Genomic DNA, 14,891 nt, shown 5'->3' on the forward strand with positions numbered 1-14,891 from the left:
AATAAGTAGCCGGAAAAGAATTCAATTTTCGCTTATTGACTCTTCGACGATTCGCATCGAATCTTTTTGAGGTCGATTGGTAGCCTATAATATTCAAATGATTCGTCTGAAAAAGTCAGGATAAATTAACTGGATGAAGTACAAGGGCTATTTTTCAGGAAATTTATTTTTGAAGAACATTTTTATTACAAAAATAATTCTTCTAAGTAAAAAGTTATTCAGTATAATTAACATAGTTGGTAAAATCAAAGGTAGACAATTTTGGTGAGATATTAATATAAGAACGAAATTGTCTAAAATTTACAACTCAGCTATTCCCAATATTTTACATCTACATTTTCCAATAACATACACGGATAAAAAGATATCGCACAATGATATCGCAAAACCTCTGAATTGAAATAAGGCGCAATATGATAACATAAAGGAAGGTTCCGGAGCATTTTCGGATCTTATAATGCACTAACATCGCTTAGCCGCTACTAGAACTCTCGTATATATAATATAATAAAATAATACTTTTATGTAAAATCTTGCAATGTACGATTTCGCGATTTTACGCTATTATAATGTGATAATTACGATATATAGCTCAGGAATTACGGTATATATTGCAATTCTTGAAATATCGTTTTCTCCGTGTATAATAATAATTAATCATATTTCAAAAGAAATAATTTCTTGTTATCAAACTGAAATATCAACCAAAATATTACTTTTTTTGGATTTGGCTAATGCAACAATTATTTCAAATTTAAATAAATGGCTTCCTCATATCACTTTTTGGTTTGTTTACACAAAATTTATTACTTTTGTTGATGCTAACTTTGCATTTTTCTTACTATTTTGAAGTTGACTGAGAATCAAGTTAATATCAAAATTTGCTTTGGAAAACTATTCATATGAAAATTCGAAACTTTAAAAATACTTGACCCCTCTGTGATGACAAAAATTTATTTTTTGTTTGAATCATGGGTTATCCTGATATGATATTTCAATTTGTCTACATATCTCAACAGATCAAAATTATTTTAAGAAATCATGTTTGAAGTTATTTTAAAACTGTATTTCTTAACTTAGAGGAAATGCTTATTTGACATGAAGCTCTTGATTTTATTTATTAAAGAATATACTGCAACTTTTCCGAAGAAAAAATTTTGCTCTTAGGAAAGACTCTACGCAGAACAGATTTATGAACAGCCGGAGATTGGAAAGTCAAGTTAATCAATTCAATTTTGCAAATTATTTATTGATAGCAATACAATTACAGTTGTACTTTATTGGTTTTTTATTCCTCTTCTAGATTGTCTTTTAGATTCTCTTCGACGTCCTTTTACTGTAGCCATTTTACGAACCATATTTGCAATGCATTCTTCAGAAGAAGCACGGACTAATCTTGTCTCTTTTTCTAACCCAACAATTATTTTGTTATAACAATTGTTTACAATCTGTAAATACAGAAGAAATATTTTCATATTTTTATGGAGAAATTTATTTTTTAAATTATGTCATTACTGATTTCTTAAATATTAGTTGTACGGCCCTCAAATGCATAATTTAATATTTTTACGTACTTTAATTTTCTTATTTTCGACGGCTCTATCATAACACGTCTCACCTGTGATAAATGCAGTATTAAGATATTTTGTGAATCCGGTAAAAGCCTGCCAACACATCATTTGTTCATAATAGTCCATTTCAGCTGCTTTTGGATAGTCAGCATTCATCTCGAACTCCTAGTAAGAAAGAAGAACAAACAGATTACAGAAATTGTATAATTATATTATTTAAACAAATCCTTAGAAATAAAAAATTATTTTTGTTAACTGAATCTAATTGATTCGGATAATCCGACTTCGATGTTTATCATTTTCATGCTAGAATCGTCACGTAATTTTTCTAGATATGGAACTTAGTTGCCTTAGCTGAGAAGACTGCCTGTAAAATAAAAAGTAAAATAAAATTATTTAAAAAATTAAGAGAGGTGCTATACGTTTAAAAATCAGAATATTTTCGATTTTTTAATGAAATCTTAGTCCAATTAATTACTGTATTGCTTTGTGAATAGTGTAAACAAATATTTCGAAAGTAGCTCAAAAGTTCGTCAGTTAAATGTATCTTGATGTGTAAGTTTAAAAAGAGTCGGTTAGGTACATTTTTTATTTTGGGAATTTGCGTGGTGATACCCAATATTAAATATTTAAATTATTTTTTTAATGTGATGAAAAATTTACATTTACAAATTGGTGGTTGATATACTTGCAAGGAACAGAAACCCAATACTTAGCAGAAGATCGAAAACTTCATGATTGAGTTATTATTTCTACTTTTACTTTCAAGCAAGAATGAACTAAAAGTATTTTATGAAAATCTGTTCCTTCTCTTTATTTATTGAATTGATGCACGATGGCAAAGAATTAAGAAATTTTCATGATTTAAAGCCTCGCCTATGATAACGTTGAATGAACAAACATCTGTGCTAGAATATTTGTTTTTATATTCTCATTTCAATGTTCACAGAATGACAAAAATAATTTTGATTGTTGACAATTCGCGGGCTAATAATTAAAGTGTTCTATCTAACGTGTTTTTGTCAACCACAAAAGTGGGTCAGTCTACAGACAGACCGGAAGACAAACGAAATAATAGATCTTCCATCATAAATCATGAGAATGTAAAAATTCATTTTCAATTAAAAAAGAAAACGACTTTTCAGCAAAATAGTTCAACCTTAACCAGAGTTCAACTGAGTGGTTGAATTTTAAAGCAAACAGAAGATCAGTATTTTGCCAAAAACAAACTAATATTTAACACAATAAATGAATTCTGAAACTGAGAAGATAAATTTTCAATCAGAAATGCAATAGTTAACTTTTCAGCGAGTTTTAAGAGACTAAATATAAAGATCAAGTTCGTTAACCAGTTTTTAAAATAAAAATTCAAAATCTAGAGCATTTTCAAAATTGTTGAGAAAATTTTTTTTTTTATAAATTCTATGTGTGGATATTCGTAGTACTCGAAAACTAAAAATTTAACCTCACTTATCAAAATAAAAAAATTCAAAATGGAAAAATTACAATGTTGCGCCAAGAAACGCACTATATAAAAAAGGAGAAGAAAAGCTTTAGTTTTTAAAAGCCTGACAAGATTTTCATGACAACTTTTCAAATTTTCTTGAAAAATGGAAAATTAAAATTTTGAAATGCACAATAAATAATGAAAAATCTAAAATTTTATTTTGCGGTAAACATTCAGTTTATTAAAAGTGTCCAAAAGTTACGCCTATTTAGGAGCTGAAAATACCCCAGAAAGTTGAAAACTAGAAAATATCACTGATCATAAAATCATTTTGTATTGTATTTTTTTAATAAAATAAACGTTACAAAAGTAAAATCATGTTTTCTTTTGATTGATAAGAGGTTGATGTGAAAAATGATTTTATAATTAGTGGTATTTTCTATTTTTTAATTTTTTGGGGTCTATTCAACCCCTAAATGGGAGTAATTTTTTCAATTAAAAAAAAAATGAAAATCAATGCTCACTTTGGTTTTCAAGGACGAGTAATTTTATACTTATAAGATATTTTTATATTTTTTCCGCAGGTCACTAGCGAGGTTCAAAAACTAGGATAAAACAACCTATTTCGGCGTCACTTTTTGTTATGAATCACTTTTTTATAGGACATATAGTGTCCTATAACATGTAGTGTTTGTCCAAAATAAAAATTTTGGACAAGCGACAAAAGGTATGATAGAAAAAGATAAAAGTTGCACAAACGAAAAACAGCTGCAAATTGTTTACCCATAATCTATTAATAAGACCTATAGTTTTTGTTTTAATCGTCAAAAGTAACATTAAGAATAAAAAAAATGGATTTTTTTTTTAAACGAGACAGGATAAGACAACAGATTAATATGCAAAAGTTGTTCACCTAAAAAGAATCTACAAATAGGAAAAGTCGATTTTCATTTAAGGGCATGTGATACTTACAGTTTCCCCGGCTTTGTTTTCACAAAAATGAAAATTTTTAAAAACTGAATTCGGAGATGCTATAAAATATCATAACGCACGTCCCCAAACTCTTTTTTGAGGGATAATAACAAAAAAAAATTATTGTGCTAAATACAAATTTTATGCATATGCATTATTTTGAGATTACATCGTTTTTCATCTCTGCCTTTCCGATAATCTAGAAAATATTTATGAAATAAACTTTTGTGATTGCCTGAAAACAAGGTTAGTTCCGGCAGATTAGTTACTATGTTTATTTGTAAGTCCAAAGTTTTAATATAGCAATATCAAAAATTTTTTGATAAAAAAACTCAGAAAAAGTGTGTGGGGACGTCCGTTAGCATGTTCGCTATCATTTCCCAGATTTTGAAAGCAAAATATTTCTTACCCTAGGAAAAAAGCCGGGAGAATCTAACATTGAAAAAATCGATACTATTTCCTAAGCGCTATGTAAATTAATCACATTTTGCTGAATTAAAACTTTTTTGAATTAACCTACAAGAAAGGTGTATGGGGACGTGCGTTACCTAAAACTGGTAAAATCGACAATTTTCTAAGTATCACATGCCCTTAAACGTAAAAATAAGAGTAAAAATAAAAAATTTAATTTTTGGATAAGCAGCATAAGAGACAAAAGAAAAATGAAAAGGCAAACATTTTTCTACCAAAAAAGGTCTATACATTTGTTACAAACTCGCTTTATAAAAATGTATTAAAAATATAAAAAATTAACTTTTTGGATACAAGTTGCAATAAACCGTTTAATAACAAAGCTGCTTTTCACAGGCTGCGACAGAGTTTATGAGATTTAAAAAAAGTAGAATTGTCTCCAGCTTTTCCATTAACAGCTAGAGCAGGATGATTATTAACTTTTTGAATAATTGCAAAATGTTTGAAACAGAAAATATTATTCCTAACGTGTATTTACTTCTTCATTTATCCTAAAGAATACTAAAGTTTTATTATTTATTAACAACAAATTTAAACAAACGAAAATTGTTTAAGAAATGCCTAAACGTCTTAAAAAAAGAAAATTTGATCCCAACATTAATTGTTCGGGCCAAAAAAAATCGTTCCTGATATTCTTTTAGAATGATGTTAAATTGAAAAAAGTGGAACACCATTTTTCAACACTTTATTAATTGCTCTCATATACTTTAAATATATATTTAATGCCTTTTGAAGATACCTAATCCTGAACTTGATTGATAAAATTGACAAAAAGGGCCAAAAGTGAATATCATAATTGTTTACATAAATATAGTGCTTCGCATATTTATGTTTTTTCACCCGGTTTATGCGAAAGTCCTAATTTAAATTCTAAATAAATAATATATTTTATAAATATACGTCGAAAGAAATTAAAACGAACCTTTTAAGAAAAAGAACTAGCTTTTGTACATTAAAATTGAGTAAAAATTACGATAAAGCGGAAGAAAAAAAGGATCATATGCAAATGACTAGATTTTTATAAAAAATTATGACTTTTAATATTTGTTTATGATTTACGTTTAGTTTTATCTTCTAAAATTTTTTGCAATAGTCAATCGGAGTTTTTCGTCAATTTTATAAATCAAGTAAAAGACTAAATAATTTTGAACTTGACGGTACTCTTAGAACATCCTTAAGATAAAATCATTCTACTACAACTCGATAGTAAGGAGCCATCTATAAATTACAAAGCAGATTTTTTGCAGATTTATTACACCCATTTTGCCTCCTATAACTTTTAGTATGGATCTTTTTTTGGGGTTTCGAATTCTACGCCGGAAAGCCTTATGACGGTCGGATGTCCGGTCGTCCGTCCACCCGTCGTTTACCGCTCCTAGCTCCTACAAAGGTCGGCTTAACACCGAAGAGCGGAAGATTAGCTACACGCGCGTAGAGCTTTTGGGGGAGCGAAACTTTCGCTTTTGAAAGAGCGTTAAAGAAGGGTTGCCAACTTATGCAACTCATACACGCGAGCTAAATGAAACTGTCGGTAAACTACTTAAACAAAAGGTAATGGTGTATAGAGTTTGAAAATTCTCGGTAATTTAAATTTGGAGAAGGTAACAGGGTAAGTTACCGAACGTCACCGAGAATGCGAGAATTTATCCAAAATTTACGAGAAATATCGAAGACATTAATTTTTCACGGCTGTTTATTTAGTTGTTGATAATTACGTTTATATTCAATGCACTTAAACCTAAATAGTAATATAAATTAGGAATTAAAATTATTTTGTAGTTTTATATAGAGTGAACTCCATATTTTCAGAACAGCCTTTTATTGATTGATTATATAAATTCTTTAAAACATTGATTAGATTTATTAAATTTCAGTTTGGGATATGTTTTAAGTAGAATTTTACATTTCGTGAGAACTGTAATTTTTCGGATTATCAAAATTACTGCAGTCCCGCTATAGTGGCCGTCTCGAGTGTATCCTCAATGGCCTTCGTTCTATCTCGGGACTCTCCAAACCATAAACAATCAGGGCCATGTGAACCATTTCTGTTGGATTTCCGCATTAAAAATTTGTTTGTACTTTTGCCATTTTGTTCTTATAATGTTATTATGAACTTAAACATTTTTTTGCTCGAAAATCAAACTTTATCAAAGCATTGATTTTTAAGTATGTGGGTACATATCTCAGGGTGGTCATTTTAATCGAAGAAAAAAATGACTATTTTTTCTCGTTTCGTAAAAATTTTTCACAGCCAATAAAATTAAACAATTCAAACTCTAAAGCTACAAATGTTTCAATTTAAAGTATTAAAAAAATTAACCATAAATTAAAGCATTCAAAGTACAATTCTTGAATTTTCATCTTTTTAAATTTAAGTTTAAAAGATTTTTAATTCAAAAATTTTTTGTTTGAATACTCGATAATTTGTTGACATGAAATAGAACGTACTAACACTTTTAAATAAACAAGTTAAAAAAAATACAAATAAACTGCAAAATTAAGAATTTTTAACTTTTATAAATCGATGGGTTCTACGAATATTAGGCTATCGTTTCGTTACCGTTAAGAATCAGGCTAACTTCATTTTGTATGAAATTAAGTAAACGCGTTGAAGTGTTAAAAGAAGCAAAAATATTTAAAAAATTTTTATTTTAAAAGTTAAAGGAGCCTGAATTACATTTTAAACTGCAATGCAAAATAATGGAGTTTTAAATTCGTAGGAAACGTTTCGAAAAGTAATATTCGTAGAACTCATCGAAATGATAGAGTTAAAAGATTCAGAAGCAATTACAAAAATATAAATCCGCATAATCATTTCCAATGCTCTAAATTGAAGAATAAATCGATCAAATTAAAAACTTTTACTATTTTATTATGTTAAGCAATTCTGAGCTGGAGATAGTGAAAATTGAAAAATTAAAATTAGTTCCACTGAACACTTCGTAAATCAGCAGGTTAAATTTTTTTATTTCTAATCGTTAAAACATCATTTAAAAGCTTTACAATTTTATTTCCAGGTCTTGAGGAATCTAGAAGTTGTTTTAAATGTTTTTAAATTTAAGATTATTTTTGAATTTTTTTCAGAACTTATAAATATTTGAACAAATAATTAATGTTAAATGATCAATCTTTTTATCAGAAATTTTCAATTTCAAAAGCTTTAAATTTTTGATTGTTCAAGTCTTCAAATCTGCATTTTGAATTTCTTTAAATAAAAAATTTAAGCCCAAAAATAAAAATCTATGATGGAATATTTTTCAATTAAAAAATTTACCAATTACGAATTTGTAAAGTAGCTAGCTAAAACATGTTTAATGTTAATAATTAGTTAATAATTCAGTGAAAAACCTTAATTCCCGTAAATTGTCGAAAATAAAAAGATTGAGACCTTACAGGTAAGTTCTTGGCGTTCCTGTCGTAAGTTACCGCATTTCACGCTCTAATGATGTACACTAACTCCAGATTTAGAGGTTTTTCAGTTTTGGATAATTAATTTATTTTAAAAGTTTTTTTCGTGAGAAAAAAACTTATTAGCTGTATATTTTAGGAAGTGAAATAGAATTAATTATTGACTGGCGTCGTAAGTGTTTGTTTGCATAAATAATCACAGGCCTGCACAGAGTGACGCCTAAACAGGCTGTTTTTTTCTCTATTTTTTGGACCTCGCTAGCGACTTGTGGAGAATATAAAAATATGTTACGTGTATCAAATTACTCGTCATTGAAAACCCCTTAATAGGGGTAATTTTTTGAAATTTTTAAGAAAAGAAAAGCGATGCACATTTTGATTTTCAACTACGAGTAATTTAATGCCTGTAATATATTTTTATGTTTTTTCACTAGGTCGCTAGGGAGGGAGGTCCAAAAAATAGGCGAAGTTTGGCTTCACTCTTTGGTGGTATTTTCTTTAAAGATATGGTAATGGCTTTCAATGTAATTTTTTGCGTTGAAACTAAATTCGACCTCAACATTTTCCTAGCGCTTTAAATTTGTCAGATAAACAAGGTAAAAGGGGATAAAAATGACCATTTTTACCATTTTGGGTTCTTTATAGCAACAGCCCAAAAAATTAATTATAATTAAATATGGCAATTTCAAGTTTTGCACTTTTGTGAGTCAATAGCTATGTTGTACAAATGCATTCCTATGCAAGATTTTTTATTTTGTAATAAAGTAGTGGTTTTCGATTTAAATTTTTTAATTTGAGTCAGTGTACAAATTGAAATTGCCATACCTTTCGAAAAAAAAATCCAAGTGAGACGATCGAGAGTTCATCTTAAAGGTGAAGAGTAGTATTATTCGACAACATTGTAAAAATAGGCACTGATGAATAGGTCACGGTCGGAATGAGAAGGGCAGCGTGTAGCCAAACTTCGACAGTCCGTATCAGGTAACCTATTCTGTGTCTTTAAAATAAGTAAGGCCCTTCTCCGGGTCGTATATTTCCTATCAAATTCCTTAAATTATTGTTTTTTAATTATACTGTAATAAATTATGGGCTTCAATAGAAAAAGCGAATAAAAATTCAGTTGAGAATTAAATAATTAAATATATTTGATCTGAAATAGAAGAATTATCGCCCTTTTCCTGCTCACATACATTGTTGTTGCAAACCTAATTGGCTTTTGAATAACTTGATTGAACTTGTAAGAAGGAAGAAAAAATATTCACGCGCATGTTGGTTTTCTAGTACTTATAAACAATAAATAAAATCATTATTCATAGAAAAGACACAATTTTACAGAAACATCATTGAAAAAGAAGATAAATGTAATAATCAATATTTAAGCTAACCTACAAATAAAAAATTCGGAAAGCCACTACAAAAGAGATAATTTTATGAAAATGTATTGTTACTAACACAGATGAATTAAAATAAAATATAAAATACATGCTATCCTTACCTATAGCTGGCTATGAATGAAAACACGTGCACGTTTCGACATTGTTGACATTCAAAGATTCACTGGCGAGAAAACAAAAGACCTCGCGAAAGACGCGCGGATACTAACGGGGCGACAGATGGCGTGTCACGCGATGCTGCGCAAATTTAAATTTGTATCTAAAATAAATAATTGCAGAAAATAATTATTCACATTATTATTCATTATACTCATATTTTCTTGACTATTCATAAAATTTAAAATAAAATTACTGGAACAGATGATAAATCTACGATAATATTGTAACAATATTTTTTATTTTTTTATTGTAAAAAATCTTACATTTGACATTTTTATAATAATGAAAGGTTTTAAAAGTTTTTTTTTTAACTGAAAAAACTCTTAGTTTTTTTGATTGAATTCTACTCAGATCTTTTTTATTTACTTTTCCACGATTAGGGGCGTGAAATTGTCGTAAGTGCGGTATAATTCAGACTGCCAGACTTAATAATAAGGGAAGGCTATTTGGCCCGTAAACGGACCGGATCAGGACCGTTACATAAATTTATTTATCAGGCATCATGAGTCGAACCTGATCCGGGCCTTTTTTTAAATCAGGCAAAATAAGGTAATTTCCACACGGGCTAGAAAACGTCTGAGTTCGGATTCGGTTTCAGCACAAAAAATTACATGTATTTTTGAACAGCTTTAATCAGTTAGAGAACATATATTTTATAAGTTGGCAACCCTTTTTCACGCTCTTTCCGAGGCAAAAATTTTGCTCTTCCGAAGAGTTCTACGCAAGCGTTTATCTAACTATCCGTTCATCGATGTAAAGCCGCATTTATGCCAGAGGGTTAAAGTTTTGCATAAATATTAAACAGGCATTGTGTATTAAAAGAAAAGTATAATAATTGATCAAATTGAAGCTCTGGGCATGCCGATATGTAAAAGATCGAAATATAATATGTTGCTGTATTTTCTTATTATTAGTGATTGAAAACTAAGAAAAATGAGGAAATTTATATAAAATATGCAAACATCTTTACTGTATTTATGTATAGGTTAGGGTACCAGGTACACTGCAACTTGGATTTTCGTAAGCTGGATTTGTGCGTTCCTAGAACTAATGTCCTTCGCATTTTCGTGATGAGGAGAGACGCGGGAACAATAGAGAGAGGCGGTGCTCAGTCAAGCGTGCCAAAGAGCAACAGATCTGCACTCTCAGCGTGTTAGTTGAATCAAGTTGCGTCATGCGTCTAAATTTAACAGAAATGATTCATGCGAGCCTGCTTTTTGACGTTACGAGTAAGTGGATCTGTGTCAAAGGCCACTCGGGCCATGCCACTCGTTATCTTTATTATTTTAATTTTTTTTATTTCCAATCTTGTTTTTTATAATTAAAAGAAAATCTAATTTTTGTATCTCGAGATCATTTAAAACAAATTTGTAGATCTTTTTAATTCTTACTGTTGTTTTTTACGATTAAAGCAAAAACCACGCATCCTATGGGAAAAAAATCATTACAAATATGCTGCTCTTTTTTGGTTCAACACCTTTGCTCTAATTTTTTTCGCAGCTTGTGTCGCTTGTACACAAATTTAATTTTTTTATTTTTAATATTGCATTTTTACAAATAAAAAAAAATACTTATATGAAAATGTTATTCATATCAAATTTGTAGATCTTTCTTAGATTACAATTTTTGTTTATTCATATTTTTTCGTATCTTACTTGGTTCGACCACGCCATGGAATTATTGATTTTTTGTCCAATAGAATTTTTGGATTTTTGATTTTTTAAATAAATTCAAGAATTCGTAATGGTAATCTTGCAGAGTCTTCAAAAAGTAAAGTTTTTTTTTCTTGAAATACTTTTTTTTATGTCTGCGTTGTTTGACTTAAAAAGTTCATTTTCGTTTGTTTTTTTGGCTTTCGAAAATCCTGTTATGTTTTATGAAAAAATGAATACAACATTTATGTTTGTGACTGATGAAAAAAGGGGACCTCTCTGGGGAAAAGTCTAGTGATAGGTATTAAAAAATAGAGGAATATCTGATACTCAGAAAAATGTTTGTTTGACACAAACATTTTTCTGAGCGAAGCCCAAACGAATTTTCAGAAAAAGAAATACCATCGAGTAAAAGTGTAAAGGAAATTGCTTTTTTTAATAAAGAATTTATTTATTTATTTCAATTACATTTGAATTAATTTCAATATTATATTTTATTCTTTTCTTTATTTTAATTTTTCATGTTTTATTCATTTAAAGTAATAATTTATATTTTCTAAATTATATTTGCTATACGTTTTTTAAATTTAGTTGTTACTTCACATGTACCTTTAATCTGTCTAGATATAAAAAACTTAAGACAAACAATTTTTTCTTCTTGCCAACCCAGAACCTTGAGCGTAATTTTTTAATATTTTGAACCCTTATTCCAAGTATTTACTAATTCGATAGTGAAAAAGTTCTAATTGCCAATACAAAAATTAATAAGTTAAAAAAATATATAATACAGGAAAAAAACAAATCTATATTCGCTCTAGTGATTCTTTATCGAATTGTATCATAGATTTTGGAATCAAGAAAAATCGCAAATGATAACTTCAGGGCATATATATTGTCCATTTTTAGAAACTGGACACATCATATTCCGAAAACATGGAAAATGTATCATTTGCACAAGAATAATCAATTTGTATCCTGTAATATTTAACCTTCTCGTCTAAGAATATCAAGATACATTATTTAGATAAAACGCTTGATCCGTTTTCTAGTGAATTTTTATTTATTAATTAATTCTAGAGATATTGTATTTTTTATGCCTAAAACTCGATTTGTTAGCCTTGCAGTAGACATTCATTATACTATCATTAAATTATTCATCTAAAATTGTAGGAAAAATTAAATTGATAAAGTTCCAGGGGCTAAGTAACAAGTTATCAGTATAATAAAGATAGTTAGTGAAATGCAACCTTTTTAAGTAATTCTAAAGATATCTGAATCTTAAATTGTATGCAATCGATAAAATTACAGTGAGAATGTGCAAAAAGGGAAAAACTAGAAAAATACAGAGATTAGTATTATCATTATACACGAACTATGTTCATTGTACTGATAAATTTTTACTTTGCAATCTTTTTGCATCGTAGAGTTTTTGTGAGTTTTTAATATAAGAACGCGATCGTATAAGATTTCCAACTCTATTAACACAATAATGAGGCAATATTGTAAAACTTTTCTGAAGACTGCGTTTCCTCTAAAGGGGAAAAAATATAATTATGTACACCCTTCAACTATTTGATCTTATTTTATTTAAGTTAAAAATCGTTTTTTAATACCTGTGTACAGTTCAAGTTTCGAATTCTTAATTCAAAACAATAATGTATCATTTATAAGTATTTGGAAGTTTTATTAATTTTTTTCACAAGTCTTATTATAAATAGTGCTTCAAAATTAGAAACTATGTAAAAATAAAGATTCACGATTTTAACCATTTGAAAAATTAGAATCTTAATTATTAAAATTTAGAAACTCTCAAAAGTAGACTCACCTTAACATTGCTGTTTCTTTTCAATCGAACGCCCTGAATATATGTTGAATTTTTAGTTATTAGAAACTGACAATATCAAATCAGAAGCTAACTGTATAATGTAGAATTTAAAATTGGGAACCTACAAAACCTAACAACTTCAAATTCAATTTACGTAAAAATTTATGAAATCTTACAAAAACGTTTAATTATAAATGTTTATATTTCTAATAATTTCATATTTGATAGTCCCTAATTATCATAAACAATTAGCCCACTAATAATAATAAATTTGGAGTAACGCGTTTTGTAAATTTTTTATTAGAATTCTAGAAATAAAATAAAAATTATGATTTTTGTTGATACTTGAAAAATCTGATCTTTTAAAAAATTATGTTTGTCTAGAATATGATTTTATATTGTTATTTGGGGTGGCCAATAGGGATGTATTTTTTACCATTTTATCATTTGTGAGTGAGAAAGTATTAGATTTATTCGAAATTAAACGTAATAGTTCTTCAACGGATCAACACATTTTGAAACTCCCTGAATCCGAAAATCAAATTTTGGCAATAGGGTCTGTTTGCCTGTCTGTCCTGCCGCTCTCAAATACGATAAATCTCCAAAAAATTAACGGATCAAATCAAGTTTTTGCACACTTTTTTTAGGTCAGAAAAAAGGGCGAGCTCGTTAACCAGCCAGTTTGTATAAGAATTCAAAAAGATATATAGCATTTTAAAAATTTTTGGAGCCATTTAAAAAAAATTTTTAATTATTGTGCATGACTATTTGTAATATTGAGAAGGCCAAACAATGTATCCTTCAAACTTAGGTTCTTAGTTTTTGTTTTATTTGTGAAAAATAACATGAGAGAAGAGAAATTAATTTTTTGGCAAAACGACACAAGTTACCAAGAAAAAATATTTGATAAAAATTGTGCGCCTAATATACATCTACAAATTTTTTCTGAATCGCTTTTTGATAGGACGCGCAGTTTTGGTTTTAATCATGAAAATTACATTGAAAATAAAAATGAAAAATTTGTGAAAAAATTACCGAAGGCACTAAAAAAATATTAATAGGCAAAAATTGTTCACCCAAAAAAGAGATATCAGTTTGCTATAGCTTATTACATTCTCATAATTTATGATTGAGAAAGTATTAGAATTTTCCAAAATTGGACAAAATAACATTTAAATTTCGATCTGAATGACAGTAAATACGACAGAAGTTTTAAAGAGAAAGTATAGCTTTTGAAAAGTCCTTAAAAATATATTTTAACCATTTTTAAATAGGACGCATTACGATGTCTTTATTAATCAAAAGTTGTATACAGAAGTTTGGAAATTCAAATTTTGAGCCAATCAGGGATGCAAAATTTGGGGAAAAGTTTTTGGAGGATTTTTCCGGGTTTATAAATTCCTAAAACATTTCATTGTACCATTTTTCGACAGAATTGCTTGTTTTTAATTTACATATCGATACGTAAACAATTTAAAAGAGGACTTGTAGGATATTTTGTTTTATCTATAAAAATAATATGGAAACAAAATTCCTATTTTGAGCATGACAAAGCAAAAAAGATAAAAATAACTGAAAAAAGGATTGTAGTTTTTTATTTATTTAAGGTGATTTAAAAAATAAATATAAGTTTACAAATGCCTGTCAAAAATTTATTTGATTTATTCATCTGACATTTTCAGGACAATAAATATTTCTTTGATTCAAATAAATGGCACTTGAAGAAATGATTTCTTTGAATAAATATACAAATTTGTTGCTTTTAAATATATGAGTAATTCACCACAGACCGGGCCCTTGGTGTCCATGCATTAAATTATTGAAACTACTGGTTGTATTATTGTAAAACTTGGTAAAAATATTTATTTAAGTAGCTTTTAATAGCACTGCTGTTTATTTAACTTCAGAAGTGGTTTCTAAAAAAAACGAATATTTTCCAAAAATTCCTAAATGGTAACAGAAATATAAGTTATCTTGACGTAAAGAAATGTG

At 28.3% G+C, this 14,891-nt stretch overlaps 1 protein-coding gene across 2 annotated transcripts; it reads right to left on the reverse strand.

Annotated features, from left to right (window-relative positions):
• Positions 1 to 1,232: 1,232 nt before the first annotated feature.
• LOC117175017 lies at positions 1,233 to 9,453 on the reverse strand. Of its 2 annotated transcripts, XR_004467417.1 has the most exons (4): positions 9,365 to 9,453; positions 1,828 to 1,938; positions 1,619 to 1,736; positions 1,233 to 1,448 (listed from the first exon to the last, which is right to left on the reverse strand). XR_004467417.1 is itself a non-coding variant. In XM_033364521.1 (3 exons), exons 2-3 carry the CDS (start codon positions 1,725 to 1,727, stop codon positions 1,278 to 1,280), a joined length of 324 nt encoding a protein of 107 aa, XP_033220412.1. In that variant the 5' UTR covers positions 1,728 to 1,736; positions 9,365 to 9,416; the 3' UTR covers positions 1,233 to 1,277. The 2 variants fall into 2 exon arrangements, 1 of the variants encoding a protein (XP_033220412.1); XM_033364521.1 differs by lacking the exon at positions 1,828 to 1,938 and having other exon boundaries at positions 1,575 to 1,736; positions 9,365 to 9,416.
• Between the last annotated feature and the right edge of the window lie 5,438 nt (positions 9,454 to 14,891).

This window comes from Belonocnema kinseyi, chromosome 6 (genome assembly GCF_010883055.1).
Source record: "Belonocnema kinseyi isolate 2016_QV_RU_SX_M_011 chromosome 6, B_treatae_v1, whole genome shotgun sequence".
In the NCBI taxonomy this organism is placed as follows: Eukaryota; Metazoa; Arthropoda; class Insecta; order Hymenoptera; family Cynipidae; genus Belonocnema; species Belonocnema kinseyi.

Coding starts and splice junctions, on each gene's coding strand:
- LOC117175017 (XM_033364521.1), bottom strand. CDS start 1,727: ATGAATGCTGACTATCCAAAAGCAGCTGAAATGGACTATTATGAACAA. Junction 1,449..1,574: donor TCGAAAATAAGAAAATTAAA/GTACGTAAAAAT, acceptor CTGTATTTACAG/ATTGTAAACAATTGTTATAA.